Source organism: Melanotaenia boesemani, chromosome 10, assembly GCF_017639745.1.
Source record: "Melanotaenia boesemani isolate fMelBoe1 chromosome 10, fMelBoe1.pri, whole genome shotgun sequence".
Lineage (NCBI taxonomy): Eukaryota > Metazoa > Chordata > Actinopteri > Atheriniformes > Melanotaeniidae > Melanotaenia > Melanotaenia boesemani.
Genome location: NC_055691.1, coordinates 22,835,359 through 22,856,499, shown reverse-complemented (window position 1 = coordinate 22,856,499; position 21,141 = coordinate 22,835,359). Strand labels below are relative to the sequence as shown.

General features: G+C 36.5%; 1 protein-coding gene across 1 annotated transcript in view; it reads left to right on the top strand.

The window, feature by feature from the left end:
- The window catches only part of pde3a (phosphodiesterase 3A, cGMP-inhibited), an 85,850-nt gene extending 67,807 nt beyond the window's left edge, over nucleotides 1-18,043 (top strand). Inside the window, exons 5-14 of the mRNA XM_041997535.1 lie at nucleotides 5,358-5,431; nucleotides 6,730-6,881; nucleotides 7,011-7,148; nucleotides 8,341-8,452; nucleotides 8,679-8,792; nucleotides 9,435-9,634; nucleotides 9,784-9,987; nucleotides 10,784-10,945; nucleotides 13,054-13,312; nucleotides 13,432-18,043. Coding sequence (XP_041853469.1) covers nucleotides 5,358-5,431; nucleotides 6,730-6,881; nucleotides 7,011-7,148; nucleotides 8,341-8,452; nucleotides 8,679-8,792; nucleotides 9,435-9,634; nucleotides 9,784-9,987; nucleotides 10,784-10,945; nucleotides 13,054-13,312; nucleotides 13,432-13,745 — 1,729 coding nt within the window. The 3' untranslated portion in view covers nucleotides 13,746-18,043. The remainder of the gene's footprint in view (nucleotides 1-5,357; nucleotides 5,432-6,729; nucleotides 6,882-7,010; nucleotides 7,149-8,340; nucleotides 8,453-8,678; nucleotides 8,793-9,434; nucleotides 9,635-9,783; nucleotides 9,988-10,783; nucleotides 10,946-13,053; nucleotides 13,313-13,431) is intronic.
- Nucleotides 18,044-21,141: the final 3,098 nt, after the last annotated feature.

The window sequence follows — 21,141 nt, the reverse complement described above, 5'->3', positions numbered from 1 at the left end:
AAAAACCTTGGCTCACATCGGACAAGTCTTCAGTTTTTGTTGAGGTTGTAAGCTTCATCTGAGAATCGTGATATTTCAGATTTTAAAAGTCCATGTTACACTTATTAAAAGGTTTGTGAAGTTATTTTCGGGGTCTATGAAAACGATTTGCAGGCTTTCATGTCTCATATTCTACATCACTGCAGCACCTTATCTCATGCTCTATCTAATACAGGCAACAGATAGGTGTTCATGAAAAAATATGGCTACATTTGAGTAGTTTGCATACATTATAGTAGTTATGATTCACCTGCCTACCGCTTCCTGAGGTACTTGCGGTGACAGTGGACACATATTTTGAGGCTGAAGAAGACTTTGTCACCTTGGATGGTGAACTTGTTGTTTGTACAAAGTGGATATTGATCTTTCTTTTTTTAATGGAATCACACCTTTTTTTTTATCTACAGACAACAAAGGTTTTCTGTCTATGATCTGATTTTCTCCAGCTGTATAATTCACATCATATTTTAAAGAAACATGCTGGAGTCCAATAGAACCTCCTGTAATGACCCCAAAGGCAAACATATTCATTCCAGCGACAAACTAAACCACATCTTTTAATCCATAAGAACCCGACATGACATATTTGTTACATATAGTTTCTGAGACATTTTTGCTTCAATTTATGGAATAAACCCTGGAACAATCCTGTTGAACAAAATGTGATACTTGTCTCCTTTCCTCTAATAGATACCCAGAAGCAGAAAACCACATTATAATATTTTTAATATATCACATTGTAATAAATTTACAGTCAAAATGTCTAACTTAAAGATTTAGATCTCACACTGCCTTCAAAACTGTATTAATATTAATATATTTGTAAATAACATTAACTGTTTCTGCAATGAAATTTAGATAAATGAAAAATCCCATGAAGCCTTGCAGCACTATCCTCCTCCTTGTTTAACATGTTTCTTCATTACATTCAGTTTCTATTTTTACTTATGGCACTGCTCGATAGAGATTGATAGAGAATTATATAGCATTATATTTAGAAGCAGTGTGATCATGGTTAATATATTTCCAGTATGCAGACTTAGTTGTCCACACTGTTCTATATTAAAGTGGTACCTTTCACAGGCATGTAAAGCCATGTATTAAGCTGAAGAAAAGGGAGAAAGTGAAAGCCTGTAGTAGCTTTTTTTAATATTAGATTCAATAATATTTTCACATAATTTTACCAAACTAGTGCACCTTCTTTTTCTTAAATATCAAGTTGCATCATGTGTCATTTGAGCAATAGCAACTTTAACACCTGCACAATGTATTCATCTCTGCGTTTGTCAAAATAATGAAACATAAACTGACTCTTCTTGGAACTCTGAGTCACTTTGAGAAAAACTCTACAGTTTGAGTAGTTGACACATCTGTCCTGTCACTTTTGTTTTCCTTTGCTCCGGGGTTGTCTTTCATGGTTTGGCTTCTTTGTCTCCACTTATTGGCAATTTCTTCACATATTTTTAGTTAATAATTCGCTTCCAACTTTGTGACCAGTGTTTCCTCTGTGTAAAAAGTGAGGCCCAGAAGGGACTTTTTTCTAGACTGTTTTATTTTTGTTCCCTGCCCTGACTGACTTCAACTTAAAAGCTATCTGGATAAATATCTGCAGCTGGAGAATAGTCGGGTAACTGAGCTCAAGTATCCATTCAGAAGAATAATGGCTGGTACAGCATCAGAATAATGTTTATAGTTCTGGAGTGAGATGTAAAAAAAGCAGATGTTGCATGTTCTTTTTTTTTTTGTTTTTCATCAAGCCAAACATAATTATTTGTTTTTATTGCCAAATAAAACTGTATTACAGCATACAATACAGTTTATCCATGCTGTAATGCTAACATAACATTGCAAATGTCTTCAGCTTTCAGTGTTAAATAATTTTATTTACTGCACCACATTCTGTGCTCTGTTTTGCTTTGTATCTTGAGTTCTCCAAGGAACTGTGTGGGCTTTGTCTGTCAGTAGCTTGTTTGGGTTTGTTTGCACAATGACAGCTTGATACTTGAGCAAGTTCTGTAAATGTAAGCACACTGAGCAGCCTCTGTACACAAAGCCCTGATGCCTGGTCTTATAGTCACCCAGCCTGGTAGTGGGCTCCAGCTACCACCACTTATGGTGGTGTGAATGTAAACAAACACCTGGGTCTCTCCCCAGCCACCATAACCCCACAATTAACACACACACTTTTAGATACACTATCACAGCTGCTTCTTCTGGCGCAGGTTATACAAAGAAACCTGAAGTGTACTGAGGGCCTTTTGATTAAGTGTACCGGTACTGAAGTCTCCTCTATGTAGCATTTCAGTTATATTTTATCCTGACTCTCACCCAGGTGCCTACAATGAAAGAAGAGAGGGGCTTAAGCTTTTATTTTTAATTTAAAAAACAATTAAAAATAGCTCGTGCCTTCTAACCTGTGATGATCTCTAAGTATTCAGCAGCCTTCAAACACAATTTCTCAAGCTAAACTTTATCAAAACAGTAACAGGGGCGTACAGGGAATCTTTCTGTGGTTTATGCTCCATTCTTGTTAAAGTGTCTGGCCAAAAAGTAAGTAATCTATAAATTATTTAGAGATCAAACAAAACAGCTACAATATCTCCTGATGTGTAATTCGTCCTCAGAGAAACTGTAGGAAATGGAGAGGGTACATGGAGGGGAGTTTGAACGAAAATGAACACATGGCTTTAATTCTCTTCTCTCTGCTCCCTCATCAGATCTGAGCAATCTTAATTAGGACATTAGACTTCTCTTTTCCTCCTCACTTCTTTTTCCATCATGTCAGCCTTTGGTGGCATACAGCGCCATGCAGGAACAACACCAACTTCAAAGCCACATTATCGGCCTGTTATCGGACAGGCCCTGTAAAAAGGCAGCAATTGATTCCTTACATTTCCCTCAGCCCCGGCCACTGTGCTGTTATCTTTTTCACGTCATCTTGCTTCAGAGAAGGTAGATTACTGGAAGCAGAAAATTATGGCTGCTGTATTTATCGTGGCTTGGACACTGTCCGTTTGGGCTCTGAACCAAAGGTAATCTGTCAACCTGCTGCGAGTGGTTGAGCCTAAAAATCTGGGAGTAAAATGCAGCAGAGAGGAGCAAGCAGAGGCCAGCTGGAGCTTGCTGCATGGCTCCAAACATTTGGGAAGGAAAGGTTGCAAAGCTAGATTTTTATTTTACAAGCAAGACACCAAACTTAGAAGAGTTATACGTGACTACTGCTGTCCTCTTCAAATGGCTTACTTGACATTAAATTACACTAAATATGTGTTTTTGGTATTTAAAAATGTTTTAAAATTTTTTTTATCTGAGGTTAAGGAATTTAATGCATTTGTGCAATTTAAAGACATATTAGCCTTCAGTTTCTGTATTAACTGAATAATTAATTTAAACATATTCATTTGCATACATTTTCCTAAATATTTATCTTTATATAAATTCATATTTCGACCTGTAGAAAAAAACTGCACAAATTAATTCTTTAATGATTGTGTTTTAACCCTCACAGCATGGTTTAGGTTACATACAGACTGTGGTTTTTGTTGGATAATAGAGAAATCTGCATAAAGTGGAAGTATTAGACAAAAATGTTGACTTATTTTTAACTAAGCATATAATCTTAAAACTACAATATTTCTACTTTGCCAACTCTGTAGGATGCAGAACTTTCCCGAAAAGTCACATCTTTCCCAAAAATATCAGGCATAACTCTTACACAGTAGATAAATGTTATTTCTAACATGCAGGGGTTGAAGGATATACATAATGGAATGTATATTGTGTTTTTATAATGCCTGTGTTCATCTCACTGGGACAGTTAAATTACTGTAACTACAGTGCTAGCCACTGTAACTACACTGTTTTGTTTTTGTTTTTATGTTTTTTTTTTTTCAGTGTTAAAGGCAGAGTTACTTGATACCTGACTGACAGACCGGCCTCCTTATTTACATTCTGCGCTGGAGGCTCAATGTCAGTAGTCGAGGTTATTCTGCTGTATTAGCAGAATGCTGAACGTGTCTGCCAGCTCTTCAGCTTTCATTAAAACTAAACCCTTTTTAAGCCAAAAGCTGCTGCCTGCCCGGACCCCCTGACAATAATGTTCTAACTGTTCAACCGCCAAACTATCAAACTATTTTATATTCCACACCTGCTAGGCATTAGACACATTGGTCCAACCTAGCCACGCAAATACAACAGAACACCCTTTGTTAGGGCCCCAGGACTATTATACTGGGTGGTTAAGGCACTAGAGTGTTCCAAAAACACTTTATCAGAAAGAGATAGACACACTATGGGCCTTTGTGCTCCCTGTGACACTATGCGCTAACGGCAGGCATTTCCTGCTCCGAGAAGGCAGGTTTTTCCAACATTTAGGGAGAGGTATTTTAATTGGAACCCCCCCCCCCAATAGCCTGACAGTGGAGAAGCATGGATAAGCTCTCCACAGTTACTCTCCCCTCCTGTAAAAAGATCACATGTGCTATTTGATTTATAAACAAGTCACAGGTCAAATGTGAGGATTGTCATCTGTCTCTACGATTGTGTCTCGCTGCGGGTTGTTTATGTGGCTGACACTTCTCTGTCATAAATCTCAAAGAGGTGGGCTTGTTTGTTTGTTAATGAGTCATTTATACCAAAGTTGTGTTGTTTATTCCCATTGCATTGTGTTAATGTGGGCATCCATTACTTTCATTAATGAGTATTTTCTTGTAGCATCTGTACAATCTCTGCTGAACTGCACAGTAGGAACCCATTAAGTATTTTTCTTGACAACTTTTGCAGACTAGTTAGTCATTAAAGACAGATGTGGTGAATGGCATTGTGCCCACTTCTTTGGTGCAGCTCCAGAAAGCAAGTGTTGCACATTTTTGTTTTTCTATTAAACACATATCGAATTATCTGTGTTTTTGTCCTGCTCTGTTTTTTTTTTCTGTTGATTTTACATCTAAATTAATTAACATTTGCTTTGTCAAACCTAAAATCTTTGTCATAATGCTTCTTTAAATCAAATTAAAACCACCTTTAAAAATATTGAATTTATTAGTACAGTAGATCTTCTCACACACGTTTGGATAAAAATCTCACAGCAGTTCATGGACCTTGAAACGGCATTCTTCACCATAAAATGTCATGATTTATAAATGTAGGCTCTGGCTTGTCATCCTAGAAGAATGGAGGTGAGTCCCCACAGTTTTACGATGGGACTACATTTATGTCACTAACATAAGACCCACACTCACACACAGTCGTACTGCAGAGTTAAGTAAATAGATATTATCCTTTTTATGTGACTAACATTAAACTTTTCCTTTCTACAGTTGTGGGAGACCGTATATTAGACTGAACCATGGGGAGGGCTCTATAGACAAGGGTGACCGGATACCACGATCAGGTATATTTTCTTTTCTTCTGCCATGAACACTACCTCCAATCTCCATGGGAAAAATGTGTCTGTGTGTGTGTGTAAAGGTTGTGTCTTTGCAATGTGCTAACAGGAGCAGCAAACATACTAACACTCATTGTAAACCATGACCAATAATTATTTGTTGCTTATTCTTTTAAGTACTCCTCGTGCAGCCAGGCTCAGTGGTCATGAAATGCAAGATCAGGTTCCACTGGAAAGTTCAACAAAATCACTTTATCTTCTTAAAAAGTTTTCCAGAAGTTTTATCTTAAGGATAATGTGATCTTGGTGCATAAGATCTAGATCTGTAAATATGTGCAGTTTCTGTGACAGACAGTACCAAGTATTCATGTAAGTGATGTGTTCAGTCAACTTATTATTATTATTATTATTTTTTTTTTTATTTATTTTTTTTTATTTTATTTATTTATTTAAATATCATTGATTTGAACTGGTTTGGGCCTCCTTACATTACTGGACAGAGCTATTTGAGTGTGAATAAGACAGCTCCATTATCATCTTTTGTTCAACAGTTATTTATTTTAACCCTTTTAAGAAACACCTATTACCTAGCAAAACATGAAAATATAATCCCAACAGTAAGTTGTAAGTAAGTGGAAATTTTATAGGGGTTATTGAGAGCTTGTGGCCCAAAGTGATTAAAATGAGTGATTCGCCTTCTAGTAAAATCTGCCTCTGGGGTGAATCCAAACAAATGACTGCTTCAAGTGCCCAAAGCTTTTGACTGATGTAACGGGGAAAATGCAAAGACATTTTTAAAACACTCAAATATGACAGTTAGTGAATTCTTTTTTTTTTTTTTTGTTTGTTTTTTTTTTGTTTTTTGTTTTTTTTTCGTGTTGTTAATTTGATTTAAAAAATAAATATATTTTTCACCTTCTGGTACCAGTTTTTACCAACCTGTCTGTTATTGGAGAAATCTTGTACTTTAAATGGAAATGCACAAATTTCTCTGGTGAAAATTTTACACGCTATAAACATTCTCATCAGATGCACATTTTAAAATATTGTTCTGAGTATGTGATGAGGCAGCAAACCAGAAATTCTCCAGCATTAAATAATACACTATTCTTCATCTTTGAGAACTTTATTTTGAAAATTTCATTAAAAAAAAAGTTGCCAGGAGAAAAAAGAAGCCAGGAGAAGTGGAAGTGGGCACAACAGAGATACTAATAAGAAACCTGATGATTTTCAGAAGTTTAATAAGATTCATAATGAATTTTACATTAGAACAGTCTGACAGTGCTTTGCTTTCCCTTTAATAGCAGAGGACCAAGCGGTTGTGTCATCAGACTATGACAGCACACACGAAGCCAACCACAGTGACAGCAGTGATGTAGCACACACAGAGGAAGACAGAGAGGAAAGGAAAAACCCCTCCCAGAGTGTCATCCTCCACCCACTAATACCTCCTGAGGTAAGCCTCACACACACAAGTTGTTTCTTCAGTAATATCAGCTTTGCAGACTGTGCTGAAGGCAGCGAACAAAGCAGCTGTGTTCATCACCAGAACATGTAAAATGTCTATCATCTGCCATCTGTACAGGACAAACCAATTCTGGCACCAGAGCCATTAGTAATGAAAGATTTGGAGCCTTTGACGAGTCAGCTTAATAATTGGAACTTCCCTATCTTTGACTTGATGGAGAAGACGAATGGGAAATGTGGACGTATCCTCAGTCAGGTGAGGAGAAAGACTGAGCTCAGAGTGCATTAACACAACTAGTGACTCTTTCATTTAGGATGTGGGGAAAAAAAAACCTCATGAAACATTTTGTTTTGTAACATTGTGATTTTTTTTAAAAGACATATTCTAGTTCAGAAAGTAATGCCAACAAAGTGTTCTTAAAGAGGCTGGGATGGGGTAGCTGCTGGGATAGGCTCCAGCCTCGCCACGCCCTTTCATTGGAATAAGCAGATATAGAATATAGATGGATGAGACAGAGGCATCTTTTAATAACTGCAATATCCTTTGGTTGACAAGTGAAGTATTTTCTTTTACAAATAATCAAAATAAAAAATAAATAAATAAATAAATCAACATTTTATATTTGATACAGGCTGCAAAGTAGAAACTAACTTCCACAAAATTGTGATTAGTTAGATTTAACATTAGAAAACCTGCTCTTCTTATAACATTATTGAGTACAGTTGTAACTTTCAATTAGCTTAACTGCATGAAGATGCTGCTGAAATTACCTGTGAAACTTACCAGAACTCTATGATCCACAATGGCTGTGTCCTACAATGTTGTAATGGTGCACGGTGTGATTTGATGAAGAAAATTAAAAGAAAAGTGAAGACTGTTCGGTCTAAATCCTTTGGTCAGATACGAAAAAGATGCATTTGTGCCACCTCAATTGGGGTTCAGACAGAATAAATGGCTTCAACACAGTGAATTCATATTCCTCCAGTGATGCACAGAGCTGATGGTACAGGGATAAAGACTGTAGGATAAAGACTTCTTGCTTTCAAAATGACAAGTAACAAATGATTCAGCATGATACACATGAGAAAAAGTAATAGTAGTGTCCCAATGCAGTATCTCTCAAACATTTGGACACATCTACCCATTAAATTAGAATAAGTATGTGTATAAGAAATTTTGACTGGTGCTGCATGTCTCCAGAAATCGGTGTTAAGGTAATAAACAAAAGAAAACAAACAAAAAAAAAAAATCTTTTGTTGTTAGTAATGAAACGTGTACCAGTTTTAATTGAATTGATTTCCTGTGATCAACTTGTATTTTTTAAGATACTTCACTTTAACTTAGTAAAGCCCCTGTTGTTGAAGTGAATGTAGCTATTGATCAATAACATGATTTCAAATCAATATTTAACACTTGTGATCTTTACCATTTAACTTTTGTTTTGCAGGTATCTTACAGGCTTTTTGAAGACACAGGCCTGTTTGAGACCTTTAAGATCCCTGTAAAAGAATTCATGAACTACTTCCATGCCCTTGAGAATGGTTACAGAGACATACCATGTAAGTTTTGATATCTTCCAGCTTAACGTGTTTTCTTTTTGCTTTGGTTTAAAGCTGTAATAGTGACAACAGCCACTAGATGGTAACACCATACATTCTTTGCAATGTTAGTCATATATGACTGCACAGTATACTGCTGTCATGATGTGACAAGAAACCTAATCAGCTCAACACTGCACCCTGGTGGAGTGGATAAAGCTCTGAGAATGTTTTCTTCTCCGTCCAGATCACAACAGGGTCCATGCCACAGATGTGCTTCATGCAGTTTGGTACCTCACCACACAGGCTGTGCCTGGTTTGCCCAGCCTCATCACTGATCACAGCTCTGCCAGTGACTCAGGTGTGTTCATCGGCACTTGCATCCAGGCATTTGCAGGTCCTGCAGGACTGCTGGTCTGTATAAGACCCAATCAGTCCTTACACTGTGTTAGGAGTAGTTAAAGTCAGTTTAAACTGCCATAGCAACAATACTTGTTATACAACTTTCACTTTTTATTTGTGATTGATGACCTGAAAGATTTTTTTATGTATGGACTGAACTTTTTTATTTTGATTTTTCCATTTGCCTGTGGCCTCGCTGTGAGCCTCTCATTAATGTCAGATCATCCAACCTGCAACAAATGTGTGTTCTTATCCTACTCCCAGTTTGTCTTATCTCACTCCTGCTTTTGGCACTTGCATTTACGTACCACACTATTTGAAGTCTGGAACAGCATGAAATCACAGGCGGATTAGAGTTCCCCCTCACCAATATTTTCATAACCTCATTTGTATGCCTTACCAGGGCCATCGCTTTGATCCACATATAAGTGGATTTGAACATTCAAGTGTGTGTGTGTGTGTGTGTGTGTGTGTGTGTGTGTGTGTGTGTGGTTTAGAGTGCATTATTTGCACAGGCACTTAAAAGTAGAGTATGTGTGTTGTGTAAATTCTGCCACCCTGATTCTAAACCTCCTCACTCTGTCTGCTCCCCTGTGGCTAGACTCTGACAGTGGAATAACACACAGTCATATGGGCTTCCTGGTTTCTAAGACTTACACTGTGTCAGAGGATGGTTATGGCTGCCTGTCTGGCCTTATACCTGCTCTGGAACTTATGGCCCTTTACGTGGCTGCTGCAATGCACGACTACGATCATCCAGGGAGGACAAACGCTTTCCTCGTGGCCACCAGCGCCCCACAGGTACTTTAATTATGAAGAATACTGGATAGTATTAAACTGCATTGGAAATGTGATGTAAACTGACAATGTAGATAGATAATCATCTTCTTGATGATTGTCTGATTGAATAAAACTGAACTGCTCTGCTCAGAGTGTTTGTGTGTTTGCAGGCAGTGCTCTACAATGACCGCTCGGTTCTGGAAAACCACCACGCTGCCTCAGCTTGGAACCTCTTTATGTCACAGCCAGAGTACAACTTCCTTGTCAACCTGGACCATGTTGAGTTCAAACGTTTCCGTTTCCTGGTTATCGAGGCCATACTGGCCACTGACCTAAAGAAGCACTTTGACTTTCTTGCTGAGTTCAATGCCAAGGTATTCTTAGGAACTTATTGTTTTACAATGAATATTAAATACATATGATGTTTATAGCTGGAAGGTTTGTAGGTGTTATAATATTTGCCTTTATTTTGACTTAATCATTAACTTCTTATCAAAATCCATATTCTAATACAAAATAATAATATAGGTATAGTTTGGTTTGTCTGATAGACTTGTTTGTGGTGTTTTTTTTTTTTTTGTTTTTTTTTGTTTTTTTGGTCTTTTAAGTGTGTTTTTTTTTTTTTTATAGAACTAGTTTCTTCATACATTGGTTTTTTTAATACTGAAAATAAGCTCTATGGAGACAAAGTGGTTTTCCAGGAACACTTGCTAGGTCAGACTTTCAATGAGTGTAGATTGAGTATAAACACAAAGCACTCTGCAGCCTTTTCAGAACTCATTTAAGTCAAGACAAAATGTTGCCTGTGGACTGCCTGGTTTTGTGTTTCTCCATTGTGCTTCTCAAAAGTCCAGGTCTGTTAGATTGTGCTAAGCTGCTACCTTAACAGCAAAAAACAGCAATACCTCTTACTGCACACTGTGCTGCTGTCCCTGAAGTAAAAGGATCTTACTCTGAAGACCCATTAACCACTTTCATAGCTTCTTCAGATCTAAATCTTATTTAGCAAAACTAAAGAAATAATACAGCTGAGACTCCAGATTGCAAATTTGAGTCTTTGTCATGCAAGAACATCTGGTAAATAAATAGCCAATCAGTGCAATCATATCTACTCATTATACCCACTGACATTGATCAATGTGAAAACTAACATGTCTGCTAATCCCCCAGGTGGGCGATGATCCGTCTACAGGCATCGACTGGTCTAATGAGAATGACAGGTTGCTGGTATGCCAGATGTGCATTAAACTGGCTGATATCAATGGGCCACTGAAGCACAAGGATCTACATCTCCAGTGGACTGAGGGCATTGTCAACGAGTTCTATGAACAGGTGTGTGAGCTTTGTTTGATGGGAATGTACGCCTCGATTTTTGTTAATCAAAGATCAGTTTATCTTTCATGTGGCGGAGATGGGCAGCAATGGCTGATTGATGTAAAAAATAATAATTCTGATGTGCTAATCAGTACCTTTCTGACATGTTGATGTTTCTATTCTATGGTAAAGATATAATTGATTATTATTTAATAGACTCACAGCAAGAAAGTTCCTGGTTCAAACTTCAGCTCGGGGCTTTTTAAGAATTTTATTTCCTTCCTCTACAAACATACATGTTCAGTTATGTGGGGATTCTAAATTCACCCTAGGGGTGACTGAGTGGTTGTGTTTCCTGCTAGATTTTGCCTGTTCTCAGTGGAAATTGGATGATCAGCAGAGATCACACTGATGTACATCACAGATTAACATGTAGAGGCTTAAATAACTGACAGAAGCTGGCTCATGTTCATACATCTGCTACATGAAAATTTTGTTGTAAGCAACAGTTAAGACATTTTTGGACTCACTCATAAAATTGGATTTAAGAATTTAATTGAAACATGTGTTCAAACTTTGTGTGTCCAAAATATGTCTGTTCTGTGATGTAGCCTTCTTTTTTTGCTATAATAATAATTATGATTCACATGTACTCCAACAATGAATCTGTTGTATGTAGAATTCAGATTTGCATACAGTAATTGTGGCCTCATCTTTTATGTACACTGCCCTCAGCCTAATTCCACACTCAGTTATTGTACATCCTCTTGGCACTGAATGGCTGTTGTTTCAGCTAATTGCCTCTGGGTTATGCAGAGTATGTGCAGGCTCTTACATAAGCAGCTACTTCAACAAGGTGGCACAGTCTTGTTTGGTACAAACTTCTGACATCTAGAGAGGCAAAGACTGCAGGGGCTCAGCAGGAGAAACAGTCTCTAGTTGCAAGAGCGTTTGTGTTGCTAGATGTGGTGACGCAAGCGGGGAGCCTAGGCAACTGTCATTCAGGTGGAGTAGCTGCATCTGAGTGTAACTGACAGCATCCAGTACCCTGAAATGCATGCAAACGCACACAAAAAAGCCAATTTATTTAGAGGTAATGACTCTCCACAATATAAAATATATTTATTCTCAAACAATTGATATAATGCTTGAGACATCATAGATAGACCAATAACGTCCACCTTACTTAGTTATTCTTCAAATGCCTTTGCAAATTCATTATGAGCTTTGAAGGAGAATCTCTGCATCTTAAATCAGTGTTGTTTCTGGATGATTCTCTGGATAACAAGGACTTGCAGTTATTAACATTTTAAGTTATGTACCAACAGCAAACTTGTTTCATTTTAATAGCTCAGATTTTTGGCCACTGTATTCACACACACTCTTCTGTTTAGGGTGTTTCCATGGGGGCAACAGAATCTCAAAGCTCTACCTCCACTTTATTTTTCTATTGATGGGTGTCAGTGTTATTCTCAGAAAATTCCATCAAATTACTGATCCAGCTGAGATTCGGTCTTATGATAAATCTCATCACGTCTCACACTCGAACCTTGCTGTCCTGCAGGAACAGAGGTATTGTGTGACACAATGAATGGGATGACACCTGGGGGTCAGTTACCAAGGCAACCAAACAACCTTGCTATAGCAATTATTTATTCGTTTTTTGTTGGGAAACCATAGGCATAACACATGCTATGCTTTTCTTTGTGTTCTTTGTGTGTATGATTCCGTTATGATTTCCATGGCCATTCTTGCCTCAGTTCGAGTATTAGATGCATTTTTATCTTCCACAGATTTTGCAATGTTTAATTTCACTAGTCTCACATAGAACTATAATAAAGAAATAGACTGATATATAATTTTAAATTAATCTGAAAGCTCCTGGAAATATTGCAGTCATGAATAAAATATGGGAAACCATTTAATTGATTCAAATTGAAGTCTAGTTTGGCTTGTTGAGCCATTCAGGCAGTGCAAATCAAAGAATCTAAGATGTGATGAAGGCTTCTCATTTATGCTGCCTCTTCATTTTCACCTCATTTCTATAGGAAAGATATAAGGTGTTAAATATGCCTTGGACTTTTTTCAGCAAATAGTTCTACATGAATGACTCTTACTCTACGTAGGGTGACGAGGAGTCCAGCCTGGGTCTCCCTGTCAGTCCCTTCATGGATCGAGCAGCACCCCAGCTGGCCAAACTCCAGGAGTCGTTCATCACACACATTGTTGGACCACTGTGTAACTCCTACGACTCGGCCGCCCTCATGCCCGGGCGATGGGTGGAGCCTAACCCAGAGGAGGAAGAGCCAGAGATCATGGAGAATGAGGAGGAGGATGAGGAGGATACTGTAGAGGAAGATGCATCCACCAGCTCAGAAGCATCACGTAAGAATTATAGTCTGAAACAAAGCCATGGTAGAGGCACAAAAATAAACTAAACATGCATTTATTCAGTCCATAGGCAAGTTTCTGAATACATCCGCATGTTTTCTTTTTCCTTCCAGAGAAAGCAACTCCCAAGAAGAGGAGGAAAGTTTTTTGCCAGATCACCCAGCACCTGCTGGAGAACCATGAGATGTGGAAGAAGGTGATCGAAGAGGAGGTCCAGAACAAGGGTCAGGGGGGAGAGTCTGTACATTTGAACAATGTAGCTGAACCAATTCTAGCTATTGATGAGGAAGAAGAGGAATCAGGCAGCAGAGAGGAGCAGGTAGAAGGGGAGCTGCCAGAGGAGGGAGCAGAGGAACCAGGGTGGCCCCTGTCTCCGAGGGAAGACTCTCAACCTCCAGATGACTTAGAGGAGGGGGACCCACAGTGAAACCCTCCATGGGAAGCACGGAGTCAGTCTGGACAAGGATGTGAAGAATTTTTTTTTTCTTATCCAATTGACAGACTATTTGTGCCAGCACATCACTTAGACACAACACTGTAGATGTTTGGGAAATGCGTGCCTATACAGAAAAACAGGGTGGGATATTTTGTGCTTTATACATTTAATCTCATTATGCCATTTCACCAAACATTGAAATGGGGCTTTACGTATTGCAATAAAAGGATTTTTTGTGGATTTTGGGATACTGACTCTTTTGCTACTGTCAAGAGAAGAAGAGAAGTGGTTGCACAGGCTTCAACCCAGCATGGTGACACAGGACTGCAGAAATGTGCTGCCAATTTATACATAATTATTTTCTGAATGCAATTATATATAAACATCACCATTATTTCTGTTGATTGTGTTCAATTTTGGCTTTTATTTGGTCTGAACTAGTTCACAGTATGTATTTTTTTCTTTCTATACATGAATTATAAAGGGAGTGAATCAAATGAAGAACAATTTTCTTCCACTTCAACTTGAGACTAAATTAATCCTTAACAAATCCAAATCAGATATTTATGCATATTGCATTTTATGTTTGTTGGCAAATGACGTACATAATGCCATCACGTGGAGCTATTTTAAACACAGATTTGAGTCTCCTCACCGTTTATATTGTGTGTTTCATTGTGTATAATGCAGTGAGCTCTTTTACACATTTCCTCTGCTGATGGCAAAAATTAAATCAGCTGATTATTTTAAGTAAATTTGACGTCACTGTCCCAAATATTGTACTCAAGAGACCTGCACTGATGAGATAAAGCAGGTTATTGGACATTATTTAAATATCAGAATTCTAAATACAAGGCTTGGATTGCACCGTAACACTACTAAATTAAAACAATAAAATTTTAATCCATTAAATAAGAATGCCAGGATTAATTTTTTGGGCTGTTAACCGACATCACCATGCTGTTTCCACTCTGAGACACAGACTGTGTATAAAAAATGGACTTAACCATTGGGGCATTGGCTATTGTGGCTGTTTTGAAGTCAGTAGATTGACATTAGATTGTCGTTATATTTCAACAAAAGGCTTAAGCACAGAGTACAAAATACCACCAGCACACTAAAACCAGGTAATGACAGCATGATGACCTGTGGGGAAATTTTATTGAGAGAAGTTGATGCTCTTTGAATCCATTGATGTTTTGGAGCTAGTGCTCCAAGTGGTATTACACTCAGGCACTTCATTGTGGGCTTCTCGACTCAGGCCCAGCGGTTATGTCCATGTTTTATACAGGCTGTGAATGGACTCAAGGTGCTGTCTTATACTCTATTTTTGCTTACTGTCTTTTCAAACACTTGCAGGTGATGCTGGCTTTGAAACCTCAGGAAAACCTCAGCTGTAGAAATTCAAGTAAACTTGTATCATATGTGAGTGCAGATAGGAAAATTGGATTATAACAGGTTAGGAAAATACTGAAGTCACCACCCACCACTTTTCCTCTTACCTTTGTTCAGTGAATCTGTTTGATTTTCCTGAAACCTCAGGGAGACATTTTTCTCTTACAATGGCAAGACACTGTCAATGTAGGAAAACATTGTGTTGATACATGTGGAAATATATTCTGGAGTGCTTAAAATATATATAGAAAAAGCAGTCCGTTGACCAGGACAAGAGTGTAAACAGATACTCCTGTTTATTACAAGACCTAAATTCATAATGATGTCTCAGCTTAAAAAAAAACCTTATGTTTATGTCAACTCCCCCCCAGACTATTTAAGAATTGGGTAAAAAAAAATAAAAAAATTTTGATTATTTAAAATGGGGAACATTTATATTAATATACATGTTTTGGGGCATATGAAACAGCTCTGTTCACATGAAGGGTATAGAGTTTTTTTTAGGTGTTTAGCTGTACTGAATGGTAGAATTTCTGACACATTATTCTAAGTTAAAAATCACAATTTAAAATCTCAGTTACAACCAGCCAGCAAATTTGTCCAGCAAATTTAAAAAAAAAGAGAAGGTATTTTACGTACATTTCCTTAGCCAATTTAACAAATTAACTAGGCTTAGTTGTGAAAGCAGAGGGTGAAGAGTTGAGGACAAAGTGGTTGTTAACCAGAAACAAAACCCTTCTATTAGGGAAAAATAATCAGTGATCTTGGAATGAAAAATAGGTTAAGATCTTCAGGTTGTTTTTCATACTTTTTATCAAGCACATTGTAGTTATTCTGTAACATCAGCTGGTTGTGGCCATGTCTCTTCTCTACAACTTAGTCATGTGATTAATTATGTGAACTATTTAAATCTGAAATTGTGTTTCAGACTTTAAAAAAAAAGACTCAGGCAAAACTGAAAAACATCTTTTGCAGTATTTAGTAAAGTGTTTTGAAAATGTAACAACACACCTCAAAGTGCACATAGTGAAACATGGATGGAAATACCGTTTGGCTGTTGTCACATTTTGAGAGATGCCCTCAAAGAAAGCTGCATATGGGTGTTAAGGGATGATAAGGATGAGACCAAACCATTATGAGGCATAGCAGGGGGTAAACTAAACTTTCACATCTTAAAATCGTTCAGTTTTTAATCCTTATTGGCACAGGCTCTTTCCATGCATAAATGTTAATATTTATAACAATGTCTTGTTGGGGTAATCTCTTTTTCACAGGAAAAGGTCTTCCAGACACCTTGTCTCACCTGTAACTTATAACTAAATGTACATCCGAGTGTCTTGTATGCAGGTTTCTGCACTACTGAACTCTTCCCATTCTTTCAACTAATCTTCAGAAAAGAGAGCAGTACACGCCAGCCTGTACATGAAATGGGATATAATAGAGCTTGAAGAACATTGTTTTCTTGTATTATCGCAGATCAGACAGTAACTTCCCCTGTCACCGCACAGTGTTCCTAATTGTGGTGAATTGAACAACACATCCACAATGACCTCTTTACTGCGACAACAGCTCTGCTGCAGTATGTAGTAGGACAGGGAGAGGCCACACACAAACTCAGTAATTGGTTGACCTGCTGATTAGTCATTATACACATATATACCCTAAACCCTGTATCAGATTAGAGCTGTTCGAAGCCACTGAGTCATTCAGTGTATCTTCCTGCCAAGCGAGCTGCAGCCATCATAACATGCAGAATAGACACATTTAATTTTTTTAACAAACAAATAAAAAAAAATCTGATATAAAAGTGTCATGATATCTTAATATTTTCATGAATCATATAACTTCCACTTGTAGCTTCTTTTCCAAGCCTCTGATTTTCATAATTACATAATTGCATCACCTTAAATACTTAAAACTCCTGCATTGTGAATGTATGTGAATGTATATATAGTGTAGGACACAGTGTGTGCATGAGAAGAAGCTAGTTTTTTCTTTTTTTGTTTTGTTTTTTCTCTGTCTTTTTGAAATCTTCCAGCGCCCCCCTAATGTGACTCTGACCTATATTTAGTTATCACATACTGTTGCTACTTGTAGAGATGGTGAAGTAATGAAGGGCAAAGAGATGTCGTAAGTTGTTCTTCGACTCCTCGCACTCGCTTAGCTGAAATTATTATTCACAGAAGGTCCTATAGCATATATTTCCAAGTGCTTCCTCTTACTGCTTTGCCTAGCTGGCAAAAGTAGTATAAGAGTTAGCCCCCCAAACACACCCAGACACACACATTTGCATCAATACTTGCATTTAAGCTGATATGGTATATCAGTTTTATGGTGTGTGTTTTTTTTTTTTTTTGTTTTTTTTAAGTCTTAATTTGTTATATTCGATTGTTGAACTTATTCACACGTGTAAAATAGTTGTAACCAATGGGAACCAAACAAGCTTTACAATTATGTAAACATTGTGAGATGAGTATTTTTATATAGTTGACACATGATTAAAATGACTTCCTTTCTTCTCACTACCTTGCACTTACCACATGTACTAAAGGAAGAATATGTCCAAATACACAGTATTTGTGAAGGTAAAATAATTAATTTCCTTGCAGGTTAATGCTCCATTTTGTACAATATACATATATGCTGTACAGTAAAGAAATTTTAAAACTACAAAAACTCTTTTAGATATACATTATTTATTTTTACCATTTTGTAATTTAGACACTATACTGTAGCTTCAATATTGCCAGACTTACTGGAAGTGCCTATATTGGTATAATGTATCATACAGTGAATATATTTGAAGATCATTAGACATTGTCACAAACTGAACCATGTGGATGTTGTAATGTGAATACATTGAATTACAAAATTACAATTTCTGTGGTATCCTTCTCATGCTCATGTGTTGATGTTTCTTTCATTTCATATCTCCTTTAAAAAAACAACCTGCTTTAATATTTAAACTATAAAGTTGCACCATCATATTGTTATTCAGATTAAGTGAAAAAATTAATTTATTATGAATGCAGAGTGGAGTTTAGTCTATTTTGGATAGAAGTTGTGTGTTTTAAGACCAGAATTAATTGATTATTAGTCAGCTGACTGCCAGGGTTTGTCAGATCTTGCTCAGTTTTATTTCTCTATTTTTGCTTCAGATAACAGCATCAAGATACATGTACAGGATATGGAGTTGTTTTTTAATAAATAAATACATACATTTATTTTATAGTGAATATTTTAAAAAATTGCTGGAACCAGATTATATTTTCAAAGTGCTGTATTACTAAAACTAAAACTCAATATTTGTTCCGACTGTAGCGCAGGAGCAGAAGACTGCACTGAAGATTTTACACAAACACATAAAAAGAGTGTAGTGCTCAGACCTTTTTCAGTTCTTAGATTGTCTTGTGTATCCGCCCAAATATGGAAAAACCCTTTTTGATAATTCCAAAGCACTACATGACACGTGGGAATGTTTTAGGTTGAGAAAATAGTGACATTGCAAACAACTGCCTAATGCAAAACTAAGAAATTGATAATAGCTTTGAAATATTTAAGGCCTGAGTGTATCTACAAGGTGCTCTTCTCTCTCTTGAGTAGTACTTAGTGTCACTCATTCATACTTTTTCTATGCCCACTTTGGGCCAACACAAAGACAATCAACCATGTACATGATCACTGTTAGAGATATTTCAAGCTAATTTAGTCTTTTTAATTTTTTTTTATTGAAAACTCATTAATACATTAAAAAATACAGGTATAGACACTAGACAAGCTTCTGTATAAAGTTAGCAACTAAAATAAATTATTTGTTTTTTCTGGTTAAGAACCATCTCTCTCTCTCTCTCTCTCTCTCTCTCTCTCTCTCTCTCTCTCTCTCTCTCTTCATATATATATATATATATATATATATATATATATGTATATATATATATATATATATACACAAATAGTCCTCATGACATGATTTACTGTACATACTGTACTACGGTATATAAGTAAATCTTGTTTTCTTTAAGTTAAATAAGTATGAAATGTTCAGTTTTTTTCTTACATTTTATTTCAAACTAAAAATTTACAAACGAAGAAACAAAAGAAAAAACAAAACAACAACAACAAAAAAAAACAAGCTTTCAAAGTTCGAAAAGGATTTTGGAAGAAGTTGAGCACTTATCGAGTCCAAAACTGTTTTGTCAATAACAACTTAAATACTGACACTTTGACAGCATCTCTACATACCTTAACACATTATGTGATATTACAAAATCACATACACAACACACAATGGTACTACTCACAATAACTCATAATATACAATATACATAGCTTTCAACATGTATCATTATTAGCTTCATATCCTTCAATTACAATTATCTCATGTTTTATCTTTTGTTTAAATTTGCCTATTGACTGATATGTTTTTATATCCTCACTACAGCTGTTCCAGAGTCGAACTCCTCTTGTAGAAATACAATGAAGTTTGGTGTTTGTTCTCACAGCTGGTTTTTTGAACATGTATGTTCCTCTGAGGCTGAATTTACTCACCCTTAACTGGAAAAGTTTTTGGATACTGTTAGACAGTTGATTATTTTTAACTTTGTACATAATTTGGAGAATCTTACATTTTAAACAGGTCTTCGGATTTTAATATTTTCAATTTGATGAACAGAGAATTAGTTGGTTCTGTATTGGTGGAGTTTGTAATTATTCTTATGGCCTTTTTTTCTTAAGAAGAAAGACTGAATTTAATGTTGTCTTGTATGTGTTTCCCCATACTTCATAGGTCATGTATGGTAGTATGAAGGAAAAATACAAGGTGAACAATGATTCTGACACTTTGATCTAATTAATTTATCACAAGTTTCTTATTAGTGTTGATTGGTCTATTCCCAAATATTATATATTTTGTTTTATTTAAATTTAATATTAACTTATTCACATCAAACCAACTCTTCAGTTTATTAAGTTAATTTCCAACAGTCTCCAAAAGCTCCTCCAAAATGTACCCACAACAAAATACACTAGTATCATCTGCAAACAAAATTCTTTTTTAACAAACTGGACACTTCACGTATATAAACAAAATAAATATTAATGGTCCCAAAACCAAACCTTGAGGGACTCCGAACTTTATTTTCATTGATTTTGATTTAACTTGATTTATTTAAACATACTGTTCTCCGTTATTCAGATAACTAATAAGTCAGCTGAGGGCCACTCCTCTAACCCCATATATTTAAAGTTTCTTTATTAATAAATACTGAATCAAAAGCCTTTTTAAATCCCCAAAAAATCCCAATCTCATACTGTCTCTTTTCAATAACAGTAGTTAACTCTTCCACAAACTCTATAAGGCTCTATAAGGTAAAGAAATTGGCCTGTAGTTGGAAAGTTTATTTTCATCACCAGCTTTAAATATTGTTGCTGTTGCTGTTTTCACTTTACATGGGAAATTTCCTGTTTTTAAAGACTGGTTACAAATGTAGGTAAAGGGTTTCACTACACATTCAATTATATTTTTAACAAATGTCATATCAATATTATTACAGTCTTTAAAGTGTTTGCTTTTGACTTGGATGCCATCTCTAAAAGCTGCAACACTACAAAGGCACTGATGAAAAAAATAAAATAAATATATAAATAAATAAGTGCAAAGAAAAACATTTCTTATAACCTGCAGTTCTCCTAACAAACGCGCCACAGGTCTTATCAATGAGTTATTCATTGAGTAAATCCGAATCATGCCTTCTTGTTGTGATTTACTCCGACATGCTTATAACGCTTAACCACTTGGATATGTTCAAAGCCCTGCTGTGAAAGGCTGGAGAATTATTTTATTAGTTGTTTTTGCAGCTTTTGGAGGAGGTGCATGATACGCATTTGTACTTTGTTCACTGCGAATAGTGTCCACTCATCTCCAGCGACGCACTCTGGTCTCTGCCGCACTATTGGAGAGGTGATTTAATGAGGAGGGGGTCGTAATACAGCT